The following is a 15,312-nucleotide window of genomic DNA, read 5'->3' as shown; positions in this document are numbered from 1 at the left end:
GGCCTTGCCTAAACATATGCTTTTGACTTCTCCTCCTCTTTTCTTCATGTGGCACACATCTCCTGTTTCCAGACTTCCAGGGGTCTGCAAGATGCTCATGGGTGGGTGTCAGAGCTGCATGGAAGAGCTGACTAGTTCCCCGTAAACAAATTCCAGGATGCGTGTGGACACTGGAGCTCTCACCTCTAACCTCATTGTTGTGCAGGATCACAGCCTGCCATTTTGCCTGCTTTGTGAACCAAGGTATTTGGAAGAAATCAGACTGATGCCTTGGCTGATGGGAATGACAGAGGATGGGGACCCCTGGAAAGTGCTTTGTCATTAGGCATCACGGCATTAGAATCAGGTGTCAAGACACTGAAGAAACTGTTAAGCCCTAGAGTCAGGATGGGCCAAACTTGGCAGCGTTGGGATTAGGAGTCAAGTCCAAGTTTAGTGACTCAGCCATACACGTGTCCTGAACTCCAAATGCTGCAGCAGCCTATGGCCACACCTCTGCATGAGCAGTTGCCTTCCCCCTTTCATCCTCCCTAAAAACAGCAATTTGCCAAACAATTTCCAGGTTACAGCCAACCATGGGGAAAGGACAGGAAGGGGGACTCAGAACAGAGGAAGAGGCTGAGGTGAGTGGACTGCCTCTGCTGCTGTCTTGTAAGACGGCCAGCAGGAGCCAACGGGTAGTCCCACTCTCACTTACTAGCAGGGGAAATAGCATCAATAGTACCTGCATTAGGCTGTCTCAACGAGGAAGAAAAAAACAGCCTTTAACATGGAAATTGGTCCCAGTCACCTACAAGAAAATACAAAATGTCAGATGAGACCACCCGGAGGAAGGCATCTCACACTCAAGCAACCTAATGGAGCTTGCCACTATTTTTTGTTCACGCCATGGAAATTTCAAGTGGTATTATTTTAGTACAAACTTGAGGCCATTATTCTGCAGAATACTCTAGGCTAAGATATAGAGAGTTGCTAACATTTGTACCTTTCCCATCATTTATTTAGTAATTTTTAAAGTTGCAGCTGCGTCATAAAATATTGTCTTTTATTTTTATTGTGTTTAAACCTAACCAGTATCCATATATGGAATTACAAAATACACTTTCATTTTAGAAAATAAATAAATCATTAGATTAGTGAATTATGTGCCTACAATTCAAAATAAAGGTTCTGATGAATCAGACCAAACTGTAAATAGAATATAAAGTTACCTGTATTTCAAAAGCAATTGCAATCCTGTAATTTAAAATGTACCTTTTCTTCTAAATGTATTGGAGTCTTCTCTGAATTCCTTCTTCATAGCACTGAAAATGCTCTTCTAGTCCTAAAAAGTATTATCTATATAAGCAATAATAGCGTTTTTCTCACTGATGCAAATGTTATTGGATGCAAAAAAGGAAGCTTTTCCTTTGGAAAAAGAAATTGAGCTAAAAGTCTATCAGTACTGCATATAAAATTTCAAATTTTCACCTTCAGTTTTGAATTGCTATCAGCAAAAGTTAAACATTCCTTGAAACATCAGACACTCAGCATTTGAAAATCATGGGTTTTGTCATGCTGCTTGGGCAGTCCTTAACATGTCACTGTTCTCTTGACAAACATTTTACTACTTTGGCTGCAGACAAGGAGCAACTGAAACAACTTAGAGTAACTTTAAAACAATTTTTTGTTCTTCCAGTAATGAAACCATCTCAGTGTTCAGGACAAACTAAGATGCCTGGTGATTGTTGTAATTTATGAAAATTGCTTAAGTATAACACTGCTAATGGTGTTGTATTACAGAGAACAATACAGTTTTATAATTCTCAAAGCCCCTTTCCTCCTCTCAACTTTGATTTTTGACTTGTAGTCTTCAGTTTATAAAAATCAATGCTTTAAACAAACAAATAAGAATTTAATTATGTAGACAATGTTACATTTTCTGTTTAGTAGAACAATTCTTTTTGATACAGATTTTATCTTTCATAGACATAAATGAATGGATAAGATTAAGAGCTTTATTGAAATACTTTTTAATATCTGACTGAAATTAATTCTACGGAGTATTTTTTACTATCAGTTCAATAACACATAGGAAAAACTGCTCTCTGTGAAGTCTTTTGCTTAGAAGAACTCATACTAAACAATAGTGGGGGTTACTAAACATTCAGAAACTGAGAAAACTGTGAACTAGGAGAGGTATATTGCATATGATATTAATATTAACCACTATCAACCACCTGATCTTTTTCTTTCTCTTATTGACCTTTATTGATTCAGTTACATAGGAAATTTATATGGGACTTACTCCCATTCGTTCAAGGCATTTGAGCTTCAGGATAATTCTGTCAAAGTACTGTCAGACTTATTAATGTAATTTCTTTTGTTTAAATCCTGATGGTCTCAGTGTCAGGTCTCAGCTGACATATATGAAAGCATTAACTTAATTATAGGTCAAGATCCATTAAAGGAGCTGAGACATGTCTGAACTATTGCAAACTATGTCTCATCTTTCTGTTCCCTTGTCCTGGTTTTGGTTGGGATAGAGTTAATTTTCTTCCTAGGAGCTTTTGGATTTAGGATGAGAATAACGTTGATAACACACTGAAGTTCTGGTTGTTGCCAGGCAATGTTTACACCAAATCAAAGACTTCTCAGCTTCTCACATCACCCCACCAGCGAGCAGGCTGGGGGTGCACAGGAAATTGGGAGGGGACACAGCCAGGACAGCTGACCCCAACTGACCCAAGGGATATTCCATACCGTATGACATCATGCTTAGCATATAACTTAGGGGAAGCTTGCCAGGGGCGTGACCACGACTCGGGAACTAGCTGGGCATTTGTCAGCAGGTGGTGAGCAATTGTGCTGTGCATCACTTGTTTTGTATATTCTTTTACCATTGTTATTATTATTACTATTATCTTCCTTCTCTGTCCTATTAAACTGTCTTTGTCTTAACCCACGACTTCTACTATTTTTTTCCCAATTCTCTCTCCCATCCCACTGGGAGGGGAAGAGGGAGTGAATGGCTGTGTGGTTGTTTTAGCTGCCTGCCGGGTTAAACCACAACATCCGTAAATGTCTATGTGACTCTACTATTACCTCATTCCTTTTTCTGCTGATTGACAGTTGTCTGATAATATAAAATTAAAAGTAAAAAGTACTGGTGTACAGCACAGTAATCCACTAAAAACTGAAGCCACAGAACATTGAATATAAAGGCAGCAGCAATGTAAACTTCTAAAAAACACTGCATATTTATACGGAGCTTCACTTCCATTTTCATGGAATAAATGGTGTTTTATGCTGCACACCATTTAGACCTCAATCTGTCTTCTGGCAAGCCAAGCTGTTATTTTTGTGAATCGTTCCTAAGTCATTTATAACCAGGCCACTGCACCACTGACAACAGTACCTTTGAAGTCAGGTGAGGATTATTAATCTGCTGTGAATTTTCTGAGCAGCTTTATCCTCTTTCCATACCATCCATTAGAAATTGCAGAGGTGAAAATGAAGGTACTAGTCACAAACCAAAAAAATTAAGTTAACAAACCCTTCGGTTTCAGAGGAAGGACCAAAAGTTAATTAGCACCAATTCTGGGCAGCGCAAAAAACCCCCCAACCCACCCTTAATTTTTAATGTGGAACATTAGGGGTTTAGGGTTCCTGAAATACATCTACCACGGGTGAGACCTGAGCACACTCAAAGGCCCAGACCTCTGTGAGACAAGACCCACTACCCCACACAGCCATTCTTGGGGACACACCGAAAGGGAAAATCGTAACTTTTCACGTTATTGTAGCTCTCTATCACAGGGCACAATTGCTGGGGAGGGGAAAAAAAGAAAAAAGAAAAAGCAAACGCTGTCCAGCCCGCGTTTCTGAACGTTAACGGGGTCTATTCGGTCCCTGGCGACGGCCGAGGGGAGGCCCTCAAGGGAGGCGGTGGGACGGATCACCCTGTGCCGGGGAAGGGGCTGACCCCGCTGCCAGCTTGCTTGGCAGAGTGCCTCGGCTGCAGGCACCAGGCGGGAGAGGGGCAGCGGGGGAACGGACGGCGGCGGGACACGCAGCCCCTCAGGCAGCACGTCGCCCTCAGGGTCGCCCCCCGCTCGCGGCCCCTGGCGGCCGGCAGGGGGAGCCGCCCGCGGCGCATGCGTGGCGGCGTCGCCTGCTCGGCAGAGCACGCACCGGAGAGTTCGGGGCCAGCGCGCGGATCGGCGGCGGCAGCGCGAGGCCGGCAGCACTCGGCCACCTCCGCCGCCCGCACGCCGGCGGATCCTCCTTTCGGACGGCAGCGGTGAGTGCGGAGGAGGGCGGGCGGCGCCTCGCCGCTGCGGGTGCTCCTGCCTCGTCCCGTGGGCTGGGCCGGGCGGAGGGGCGCAGCGCGGCCGGTGGCGGAGAGCTGGCCGGGCCGGGGTGTCCCGGGAGCGGAGCGGGCAGCCGCGCCGTGGGGGAGGGTCGGGGCTGGCAGGCGGTGCCTCCTCGCCTACCTGTGGGCGCACTGAGGCGCTGCCGCCCCCGGGCAGGGCAGGGCAAGGGTCCGCGGGGTGTCCTGGGCAGCGGCTGCCCGGAGCGGGGCCGTGTATGAGGGACCCGGCGGGGGTGAGCGGCCGGGGCGGGCTGGGGCGCGCTTAGCGCTGCCCGGCCGGGTGTGCGTGGGGCGGGGGTTCCGTGTGGGGCTGCGCCCGGCGGGGAGACCCTCAGAGGGGAGAAAGGGCGAAACGCACCCGGCCGCCCTCCTCCCCTTGCTGGGCTCCGGCGGCTGCTGGCGCTGGCGGAGCCGCCCGGAAAACTTTTCTCAAGGGGTTTGTGCCGTTTCCAGTTAAGCCAGGGAAGAAAATGTTTTGACTGTGTTTAACAAAGGAGAAATCCTGTGGACTTCCTTTTTTGAAAGAGGTTAATGGTTGTCTCCAAAATAGGCAGCTAATAATTCTCTTAAGTTTTGAAAACCACCACCACCAAAACAAAACCACAAAATAAAACCGCAACTGTCTGAAGCTTTTGTATTTCTGTAGAAACTTTTTTCACTTTTGTCAGGGTCACCCAAAGACTCCATCTGTGTTAGATCTGCAGTAGCCGGGGCAGTCACTGCAGCTGAGGCTTTAAGATGCTGAGTACGGGTAGGTGTATTGAGGCTGTGAGCCTGATTCTCCGGGGGTCTGATGGACCTCTCCTAGGCCTAGCACTGGCAAAGGGACAACTTATATCCACAGGAAGCAGGAGGGCCGCGGGGACCCTCGGTGTCATCACAGTTGAAACTGGGATTGAATGTTGCATTGGTTGAGGGGTGAAAGAGCAAGCAGTGGCTTGGGTGTTGGGAACAAAGCAGAGAGGAATGGAGCCAGTGAGTGAAGGGAAGAAGACTAAGCAAATGAAGATGCTTGAAAGAGTCTCAAGTTTTCATAATCCCATTGTCATAGATAAGTCTGGGGAGAGAAGAGGGACAGTTATGCGGATGTCAGTATTCTAGATTAAAATCAACACCTTAAATTTAATATTACTGTAGGCTGACGCTGCCACTGAATAAAAATCCTATTTGTGCTTTTTCTACAGCCTTGCTATTCATTGCTGCCTTCTGTACCATCTTCTCCCCATGCTGGCACCGTTGTTCCTGCAGCAGTGGGGTGAAGTGGCGTGGAATGTTACCCACAGATTCAGACTAACCTTTTAAACGTTTTTTTTCTGATTAACCCAGTTACTACTTGCATCTGGTTCTCTGTGCTGCCAGAGGGATGCTTGTGTTAGCTCAAGGAAAGATGTGTGATGTAGTAGGAAAGAGTGTATTCTTTTGTATATAAATAAATAGGTACGTATGTAAAAGCACTGGGTTTTTTATGTGCGTATGTGTATGTATCCACATAGGCACGCACACGCCTGTGTAAAGGGATTGTGCAACTCCGACGTTGCGCATTCTGGGTCTTGTGTTGAACAGAGGGAGTGCCATTGATAAAGTGGTTATGGGGGAGGTTTACAAGTGCAAGAGGTGACTCGCAGTCTGAGTAGACATATCCAGTAAGGATGAATTTGCAGGAGTAGTTCTTGCTGGACCAGGGGAGTGAGATTAGAAGCCAGAGAAGAAGGGATGGGGAATTTCTGTGTGAGAGGACTGCATGGAAACAGAGTGAAACTTTTTGCTCGTCTGTTCAGCCATCTTCAACCTCTTTTAGACAAGAAAATTTATTTTCCATAACAGATTAGGGTAAAGCCTGGGATTCCTGAGTATCTCCATTTTCTTGGAATTAGCAAATAGCAGGAGATCCCCAGGCGAAACATGGATTATCTCTTTCTCATGCAAGTTCATCCAGAAATTTCCATCCAACTAATGCTGCAAGATAATGTATTAGCTCAAACAGCAAAGCATTACATCTGGTTATAAAACATATAGGTGTTGAGATTATAACGTGGTGGCATCAGTTTTCTTTTGTTAGACGTGGATAGTTACACACAGAGTAACTGTACTAGTATTGCCATTTCCATTTCTTCACAAATGAAGAGGAGGAGAACTGAAGGTTTTAGTTAACTTTAATTCAGCCTCTTCGTACATCTAGACTGAACTACAGTTTTCTATTAAGTAATAACATAGTGTTTGTTGCATAAAAAGTCCTGTTATACTCAAGGTATAAGTTGAAGTATTTTGGTCTTACCCTCATTACTTTGGTTGTGTGACATCAAGACTTACTTTCTCAGTGTGACTCAAATCTGTGTTTTTATTCTGCTTTGACTATAGAATTATAAATTTCCTTGTGTTTTCTATTGTGCTGATCACCTTAGTATCTCAGTACTTGACAAATTCCCTCCTTAATTGACAAAACTCTTCTAAGACAATAAATAATCATCCTTTCACTCCACGTGAAGAATGAAAGATAAAACTATGGAGACCAAATCTGGTCCAGGTAGGATCTGATTTTTTTCAGGATATTGAGTTCAGTGTCCTGGTGTATATTAAGTGGACAGGTGCAAATAAATTGAATATCTGGTCTAAGCCTATGCTGCTTTTGCAAATCAAGCACTCAGATTTTGGGGAGGCACCCCTAAAATAAAGTGTATGTAGTTAGTGTCCACATTGAAACAGCATTTTTAAGTAATTTTTCTAGGGTCATGAACAAATTCTGTGGCAAAAGCAGGGATAAAATATACTTCAGGGTAGTGCTAGCTTATTTTAAACCAAGTATTGTGAACCATTTTTGTTTGCTGTGCTGTTTTAAACAGCTCCCTTTTCCTATGATCCTCTTTTCCATCATTTTGTCCTGCCTCCCTCTGTGACCTCCTTCACTTGTGACAGCGTAGCCGTTTCCATATCCATCTGGTGAGGTGCATCACAGAATTAATCAGGTTGGAAAAAAAATATATATATGACTTACTTTTGACTCTTACCTGGCTCTTATATGCCAGCTGGGTGGGCGGGGGAACAAGACATGCAATCGGTACCACTATCCCCAGTATGAGTGCTGGGAAAAACCTAAGCCATTTTGCCCTTTTCCATTAATCTCATAAATCTTATATGCTTCATTTCTTCCCATTTGCTCAATAAATGACACCAGGTTCCAGAAGGCAAGGATTTTATTTTCTTGCACCATCCTGTTAAGAGCTTTTGCTTTCAGTTTCTCAGCTCAATTTTGAACTTCTCTGCTGCTTTTCATCTTGCTCTTTCATGTATTCCTATCAGCTGTGTTTCCAGGATGCTGTCTTTCTCTGGCTCATGTTTCTTTAATGGTTTTTTTTGTTTGCTTCGGTCTCCAAAGACAATCTACTTTCTTTCCCCCATCCCTTGCTTCCTCTCCTCTTCCACATTATAAACAAAAGCACTTGCAATGTGCGGTAGAGAACAATACAGAACTGGCAAGGGAGTGGATTAAATGACCTAATGTCTAATATCTGTTCTCCTGCCAGCTATTTTTGTTTGAGTTCAGATGTCAGTAACTGCTTGACGTTTTGAAATCTAATCTGACAATACGCAGCCCTTTCCTTATTTACCTTTGTTTTGTTTACTGATTCTTGTTAAGTAAAATTTGATATACGTTTGTGAGGTCTGAAATACGCTTAGCCCATTCTCTTGTTGCCAACAGTTTTGATAGTACTGATTATCAAGTGATCTGTATTCTAATCAAGATCGCTGAATACCATTATTAAAATACCTACATTTCAAAAGCAAAGCCTCTCTTCATACTGGAAGTTAAACAAATTACATACTAACCACCAAAAATCACACCATGTCTTTTGGCTTGCTAAGGAAACATATTTGTTGAAAGCTTTTTTATCTGTATTTCAGGCTCTCGCTTATTTTTAATGATAGATAATTATGTAAAATATCTTTAACTTTGGATAAGAGTTGTGCATCTCTTCAGAAATGTAAAATCAGACAAGAAACATATTTGCACAGCCCAACGTATTAGAGTGAGCACCCGGGGCTAAGAGTCCTGGACAATATAGTAGCACAAGAAATCAAGAAATGGTGTCAGTTTTCAAACTAAGAATGCTGGTTTGTGTAAATTTTTTTTTTTTGAGAGAGTACATGTCTTTACATGGGGGAGAGACAGACTGTCCTGCAATTGCATCTTGCAAGTTTCTGATTACTTGCATTTTATACATTACAGTGTGCTGTGTACCTGCTCAGTGAAATGTTTCTTTTAAAGAAAGCATTTGAATCAAACTTATGTCGCTCCTGAAATGACTTTTGAAAGATCATCCACTCAACATACTTCAAGTTTTTCAACGTACTGGTCAGTCTGCACCAATATGATTACTCCAACAGTGGTCAGATTAAGTGATGCTAAAATCAGAGAGAGAAAGAGAGAGAGACTATGTGAAAGGTAGTATTGCAATAGTTTATTGTAGATAAAACTTCTTAATCCTGGCGAAGTATTCCTTTTGTTGCCTGAAACTGCAGAACTACTACATTTGTTAGAACTCTAGGGTAGGTGAGACTTTTTTTGTTTACACCAAGACGTTATACCTTATTGTTGTAATTCTGGGTGTTCTTGTTTTGCTGAGCTCTTTGTTTTTCTTTAGTTTGAGAATGAATGCTATGGACAGGTTTCAAGATTCACTTCACAGCAATTCCTCATGTAAATCCCTATTGCTAAATCCCTGTTTAATATAACTGTCTAAACTGTGTCATATTTATTATAATTAGTTGTATTTCCAAATGTTTACTACTAGGCATTGAAGAATGATTCATCTTCAGCTCAAAAAGTGTGAATTTGTTAGCTCGCTGGTGTGAGGCAGTTTATGGGAGTGGTGTGGGAAAATTCAGAAAGAGTGGCTGCTTCAGACGTGTGAACTTTTGCACCTGCCTGTACCTCCAGGTTTATCGGTGTGTTGTTTACTGACCTTGTGTGTATTCTTCAGCTTTTATTTGCAGAGTATTAATCTTCAAACTATTTGCTAAATAAAGCTGGGAGGAGAAGCAACTTTCTGTTCGTGTTTCTTTCCCTAGTCTTCATTCCTATGGCTATGGGGAAGGGTTGAACGAGGTCTCAACAGCAGAGTTATTAGCTAACTCTCCTGCCTGTCTTCCTATAGATTTCCCCTGTGGCAGCTGAAATTAGCATAGTGCGTGACATTTTATTTCAGTACTGCTGAGCAGTTCTGAGCATGAGAAATGAAATGGGCTCACTGTACTATTTTCTGTTTGCTACTGTTGGTTATCAGAGCTGTGGGCAGCAGCAAAATAAAGGCATGGCTTAGTCTGGAGAACTGAGTGTGTGGCTTTGTAAGCAGCTTAACTGATCTAAGCTTGTCCTGCTGCCTGAAAACAAGAGTTCTTGCTTTTCCACTCATCCTTGCTAGGTTTTGCATTTTGACTGCTTCTTTTGTGCTGGCACTAGCACTCTTAATGCTGTGCAGTCAACTGAACCAGTGAGCTGATTTATTTTAAAATTAAACCAATCAAACTAAAACAAGTATAATGACACACACAGAAAATGCTTTCCACTGAGTTACCTCTGGCTGGCCTTGGGGCCTACCAGCCGGACCTTGTATTGACTCGAGGGAGTGGGACTACGTGACTCTGTGTGTGGGACTTCCTACTCAGACGGCAGCTTTAGCTGGGATTGATTTAAGTGCTGACTCCAAAACTATCAGTGAAGCAGCAGTGTATCGGTATCTTTCTCTGCTGACATTTTTGAAGAACAGCAGCAAACTGTTCAAGGGGAAAGAGACAAGGAAGTCTCGTAAGAGGGCCAAGAACCTGATGAACAGATCTTGGGGTCAAAATCAAAAAGTGAGATGATGTTGAAGAAACTCATCTTTTATGGAAAGGCCACTTACGATGAACTGTAAAAAAGTACCAAACTGCAAGGTCAACAGATCTGCAGTTGTCTCAGAAAAATGGAAGTATCAAAGCACTTTCACTATGGTCGTTCTTCAGGAACTCTTTGCAAAGGTTTGCTCTGAGTTTACATCTCAATGTAAGAAAGAATTTTTTTACCATGAGAACAATCATTCACTGGAACAACCTCCATCATTGGAGGTTTTCAAGATGCAGTTGGACAGGGTGCTAATAACCAGACTCCCTTCCTCACGAAAGGTTATACCAGACGATCTTTTGATATGCCTTCCAACCTGGGCTGCTTTATGGTTCTATGAATTTTTTGTGGGGGTGGTCTACACCAGAAATATAAAAAGGTAGAGATGCACCTGCTGGTGGGCAGCATGTCTAGGAAGGTTCTCCAATGACTTCTGCTGTGTATTACATATGTAAATGAATACAACAGAATTACCAGATTTAAAAAATGTCAGTGATGTATTTGCATTAGAAGTCTTTTCTCCTCCTTTACATTCTCTAGGTGCTGGAGTAGGTATACAGCTTCTTAGAGGTGGGACACACCCCCCGCCCCCCTTTAAATCTTCCAAAGAAAATGTTAGATCCTGTAGAGGATCTTTCAGTTGTGAATGAAATTTTCAAGAATTAACTTTATTTTAATTCTGTGTATGCTTTTGACACAACTAAGATAATTTATATCTTCAAATATGGTTAATTGCACACAAATTTGACACATTAATTTGGTACGTCAGTGTTAGGAACTTCAATATGTGTAAAATTTTTCTTGCCTTAAATCTTTTAAAGCTGATCTCTAAAGCTAAAATCCTTCTGAACTGTTTTTGTTATATACTTTTTTTTCTGCTTCCTACTCACAGGCAGAATGGATATTGGAGTAGGAGAGTGTCAATAGAATCAGTGTTTTAGTTTTGGGAGCTGTTCTCATGTTTTCACAGTGCTGGAAAGCATGGAAAACTCTTCATAGGTACACCCTGATACTGGTAGTTTTGTGACTGCTGAAACTCATGCAGCTTCATTTCCTATGGATTTATGCTGTGTGGTTGATAAGTTACAAGATGTGACTTAAAGCTTTACTGTGGTATTTGTTTCTTCATAAATGACAAATTTGAATTAGATGTTAGTTTTGTCTTCTAGTCTTTTTTTTGAGCTATGAAGTTCAGAATGCCTCCATCCTCAATACTAGTGTGCATTCTTTAGGAAAACTTCTATGAAATTAAGGTTTTCTACTGTTCTGTAGTAGTTGATTGGAAAGGACCAATGGGTAAAATTGTTGGACTAGAGGCCTGAGGAAACCCCAGGTAGATACAAAGCCCTTTTACTGAAGGTAAACAGTGTTAAACCCTTTGAAAAGAAATACTGTTGCATTTCTAGTAATTCTTATAGAATTGTACCACTTAGAATAAAAATTGATACTTCCTTTCAGCCTTATTAAACCAAATGTAATCTATATTATTGAGACTATGAAGTAACTAAGGAGGGATGCAAAACTATTTGCTGGATAGGTTGGCTTTGGTGGCAGATACAGTCTAGGAAGTTTGTACTTCCTGTCTGCAGCCATCTTCAAGAGCAAAGGGGTAGAGCAGGAGAGGGAGGTCAATGGGAGAGGTGTGGAGCTGTAGTGCAGAGCACAGAACTGCATCAGCCCACATCAGGGGCTCTGATCCCCAGTAAAGTGTGGGTACCAGTAGTAGGAAGGGGGGAGAGATTCCTTGGCTCCTCTTCAAGGCTGAAGCCAAGCCATCATGTTTTGTTATACTCCAAATGTGGAAATCAGCTGGAGTGCTTTTGTGTGTAGGTTTGGGCAAATCCTACTTGGAATAAGTGAAGTGCAATGCAGTAAAAAAGACAATCATAATGTATGCATCTTAACGTATTTGGAAATTCAGGTAAAGCTGATGTGAGGGGAGATGGGCATGAGTGTTGTGATGTGAGGGGAGATGGGCATGAGTGTTGTGAGGGGAGAAATAGCAGTAGTTAAAAAATTCTCTTCCCCCCCCGCCATGGTTTGTGGGGCTGTTTACCTTTCTGTTTTACCAAGGAGTATGACTGCAGCGGTTCTGTGGATTCTAGTGCTGTACACCTTTCTGTGCATTCTCTTTATGCAGTTTCCCAGTGTGACAGAAAACTTCATAAAAATCTGTAAAGGAGTTGTGCCTCATTATCTTTTACCTAGTTACAATATAACTCAATAAGATGAAATATGTATTTATAACTCTTCCTTCACTTCGATGAAATTCGATTTTTGGTTGACTAGAAAATCCCATTAAAACATGCTCTGAAATGCTGTTGTATGTGCCTTGCTTCAGGGAAAGACAGGCAGGGTGGAAACTTTTATTAAAATATGCTGACGATGCATAAATATTTGGAAGAGGAGGCTTTGTTTGCACATTTCTCTAGCTTAGTTTAGTGCTTCACAAAGAAATTACTCTTTATTGTTTTCTGGCTAATTTTTTGAAATTAAATGAGGTGTAAGACATTGGCCTACCAAACAAGTACTAAATGCAATTTCTGTACAGAGCAGAATGTTTGCCTCACCTTTCCCTCATCACAGAAAAGCAAAATAAACTTTATGAACTATTAGGCTTATGTTTGTTATAAAATTATTGCATGTGAAACAAAGATGCCAATCTGAAATTATCCAGGTTTCTTTTGGCTAAAAAATGCATATTCTGACATCTAGAATTTTTCTATTTTCCTTTCTTTTAATACCTGCTCAAAAAATACTGGTAGTTTAGAGGGAAACTGCTTTTTAAAAATAGCTATTGCTCTTTACCCTTCACAATATTGTAACAATTTCAGGAAACACTTCAGTGACTTGAGGGTAATCTTTTTCAAATGTACAGAATTGTCAGGTTGCTTTTTTTTGGGGAAAAAAAAAGACTTGAATATTGGGTACAGACTGATACAGTTGGAGGCTGAATTTTCTACGGCTAGTTTGTGTTATTGGAAAGTCCTTAAAGGTATTATTTGTGACATTTGGGTCATGGTTTTGCTTTTCAAGACGTTTTGGGGAAGAAAGTATCTATAAGAGTTTCAAAGTAGGAAAAATGATACATTTTTAGCCTCGATCTTGTGACCTTTTCTGAAGTGGACGAACACTATACCTGCAATGAAACTATGTTCTTGTGAATGGACTGTGCCCAGGTTCTGTTGGTTGATGCTTCTCTCTCATGCCTGGAGAGGTATAATCAGAAGTAAAAGTAATGTTCTTTTTTCTTTTTTTTTTTTTCCTTTTCTCTCCTACCTGACCTGTAAATGCTTTTAAAAGGCAGACAGCACTGTTATCTGCTTTCTGCTTATCCTGAATGTTTTGATGTGTTGATTTGGGGGCAGATGGGAGACCCAGAGCCAAATGAAAAAGGGAGATTGTAGATAGTGAGTAGGATCCATTAAAGAGACCACTTGCCATCTATCAACTCAGTTTCTATTTTGTGCTGGTATTTACTCCCTTGGTCCTAATCTAGTTTTAAACCCCTTTGGAGAGGAAATGGATATAGTTGCTCATTCCTTACTGGGCACTGGACTGCTTGCTTCCTTTCATAGCCAGTAGTTACCAATAAAAGGTATATGTAGTGTCTCTTGTGTGTATGTAATAATACATAGTTTTTTGAAAATGTGTAATACTAAAATCTGAAAGTTAACTGGCTCCTGAACTTTAACAAATGGTTGAAGTGTTTGAGAAGTTATGTGTGGCCACAAGCTGTAGAACACTTTAAACTAGGTATTAGTAACGTGAAGTTTGTTGGAAGGTAAATGGTAGGCCATTTTAGCATTCTGGAGGATGTGAATAAGAACTGCTACACTGGATCAGCAAAAAAGTCAGCCTGGCATGGTATGTTGTGCCAGCAGCTGGCAGGAGATCATAGAATCTTAGAATGGTTTGGGTTGGAAGGGACCTCAAAGATCACCTAGTTCCAACCCCCCTGCCATGGGCAGGGACACCCTCCACTAGACCAGGCTGCCCAAAGCCCCATCCAACCTGGCCTTGAACACTTCCAGGGATGGGGCATCCACAGCTTCTCTGGGCAACCTGTTCCAGTGCCTCACCACCCTCACAGTAAAGAATTTCTTCCCAATATCTAATCTAAATCTACCCTCCTTCAGGTTAAGGCCATTACCCCTTGTCCTGTCACTCCTTGCCCTTGTAAACAGTCCCTCTCCATCTTTCCTGTAGCCCCCCTTCAGGTACTGGAAGGCTGCTGTAAGGTCTCCCCAGAACCTTCTCTTCTCCAGGCTGAACAATCCCAACTCCCTCAGCCTGTCCTCACAGGAGAGGTGCTCCAGCCCTCTGATGATCTTCGTGGCCCTCCTCTGGACCTGCTCCAACAGCTCCATGTCTTTCTTGTATTGGGGATCCCAGAGCTGGATGCAGTACTCCACATGGGGTCTCATGAGAGTAGAGTAGAGGGGCAGAATCACCTCCCTCAACCTGCTGCTCATGCTTCTTTTGATGCAGCCCAGGACATGGTTGGCTTTGTGGGCTATGAGTGCATGTTGCTGGCTCATGTTGAGCTTCTCATCCATGAACACCCCCAAGGGTGTTCTCCTCAGGGCTGCTCTCAATCCAGTCTCCACCCAGCCTGTAGTTGTGCTTGGCATTGAGATCCTATGGGAAGAGTCTTAGAGCAGAGCATGGACAGAGTGAGCCTTCCCAAGTAAAGTCCTTGTTATCAGTAGATGGGAAACTTCGTGGGATAGAGGATACGTCTGGAGAATTGTGTTATAGTAATCACTAAATCTCTCCCTCATTTATTGATTTCCTTTCTGTTTTTTAAACCCATTTCTACTTTTGTCCTGAACAGCATCTTATGGCAGCAAGTTCCATAACTTAGGCAATATGTGAAAATTCAGGTCCTTTGATTTAATACATCTATGTCAGCTTAGGTCAGTGGGTACCCTCCTGTTTCGTGTGTTGTGAGAAATAATGGTTAGCTGTAATGTGTTTATCTTCTCTGGTCACAGGTATATAGCCAAAAGACCAACTTATTCGAACGGACTGTGTGTTATGCTTAGATCAGCTGAATGTCTGCCTTCTCTAAACTGAG

The 15,312-nt window shown here is 42.2% G+C and overlaps 1 protein-coding gene and 1 long non-coding RNA gene across 2 annotated transcripts in view; one reads left to right on the top strand and one right to left on the bottom strand.

The window, feature by feature from the left end:
• Window positions 1-695: 695 nt before the first annotated feature.
• LOC142600124 (uncharacterized) lies at window positions 696-3,465 on the bottom strand. Its single transcript, XR_012833578.1, has 3 exons — window positions 3,398-3,465; window positions 1,255-1,324; window positions 696-790 (listed from the first exon to the last, which is right to left on the bottom strand). It is a non-coding gene; the product is annotated as an uncharacterized LOC142600124 (long non-coding RNA).
• Window positions 3,466-4,121: 656 nt separating this feature from the next.
• The window catches only part of PRRG1 (proline rich and Gla domain 1), a 38,724-nt gene continuing 27,533 nt past the window's right edge, over window positions 4,122-15,312 (top strand). Inside the window, exon 1 of the mRNA XM_075774286.1 lies at window positions 4,122-4,282. Coding sequence (XP_075630401.1) covers window positions 4,137-4,282 — 146 coding nt within the window. The 5' untranslated portion in view covers window positions 4,122-4,136. The remainder of the gene's footprint in view (window positions 4,283-15,312) is intronic.

The sequence above is a fragment of the Balearica regulorum genome, chromosome 1 (assembly GCF_011004875.1).
Source record: "Balearica regulorum gibbericeps isolate bBalReg1 chromosome 1, bBalReg1.pri, whole genome shotgun sequence".
NCBI classification, from domain to species: Eukaryota; Metazoa; Chordata; class Aves; order Gruiformes; family Gruidae; genus Balearica; species Balearica regulorum.
Note: the sequence above shows the minus strand (reverse complement) of the source record. Positions and strands in the feature narration are given on the sequence as shown.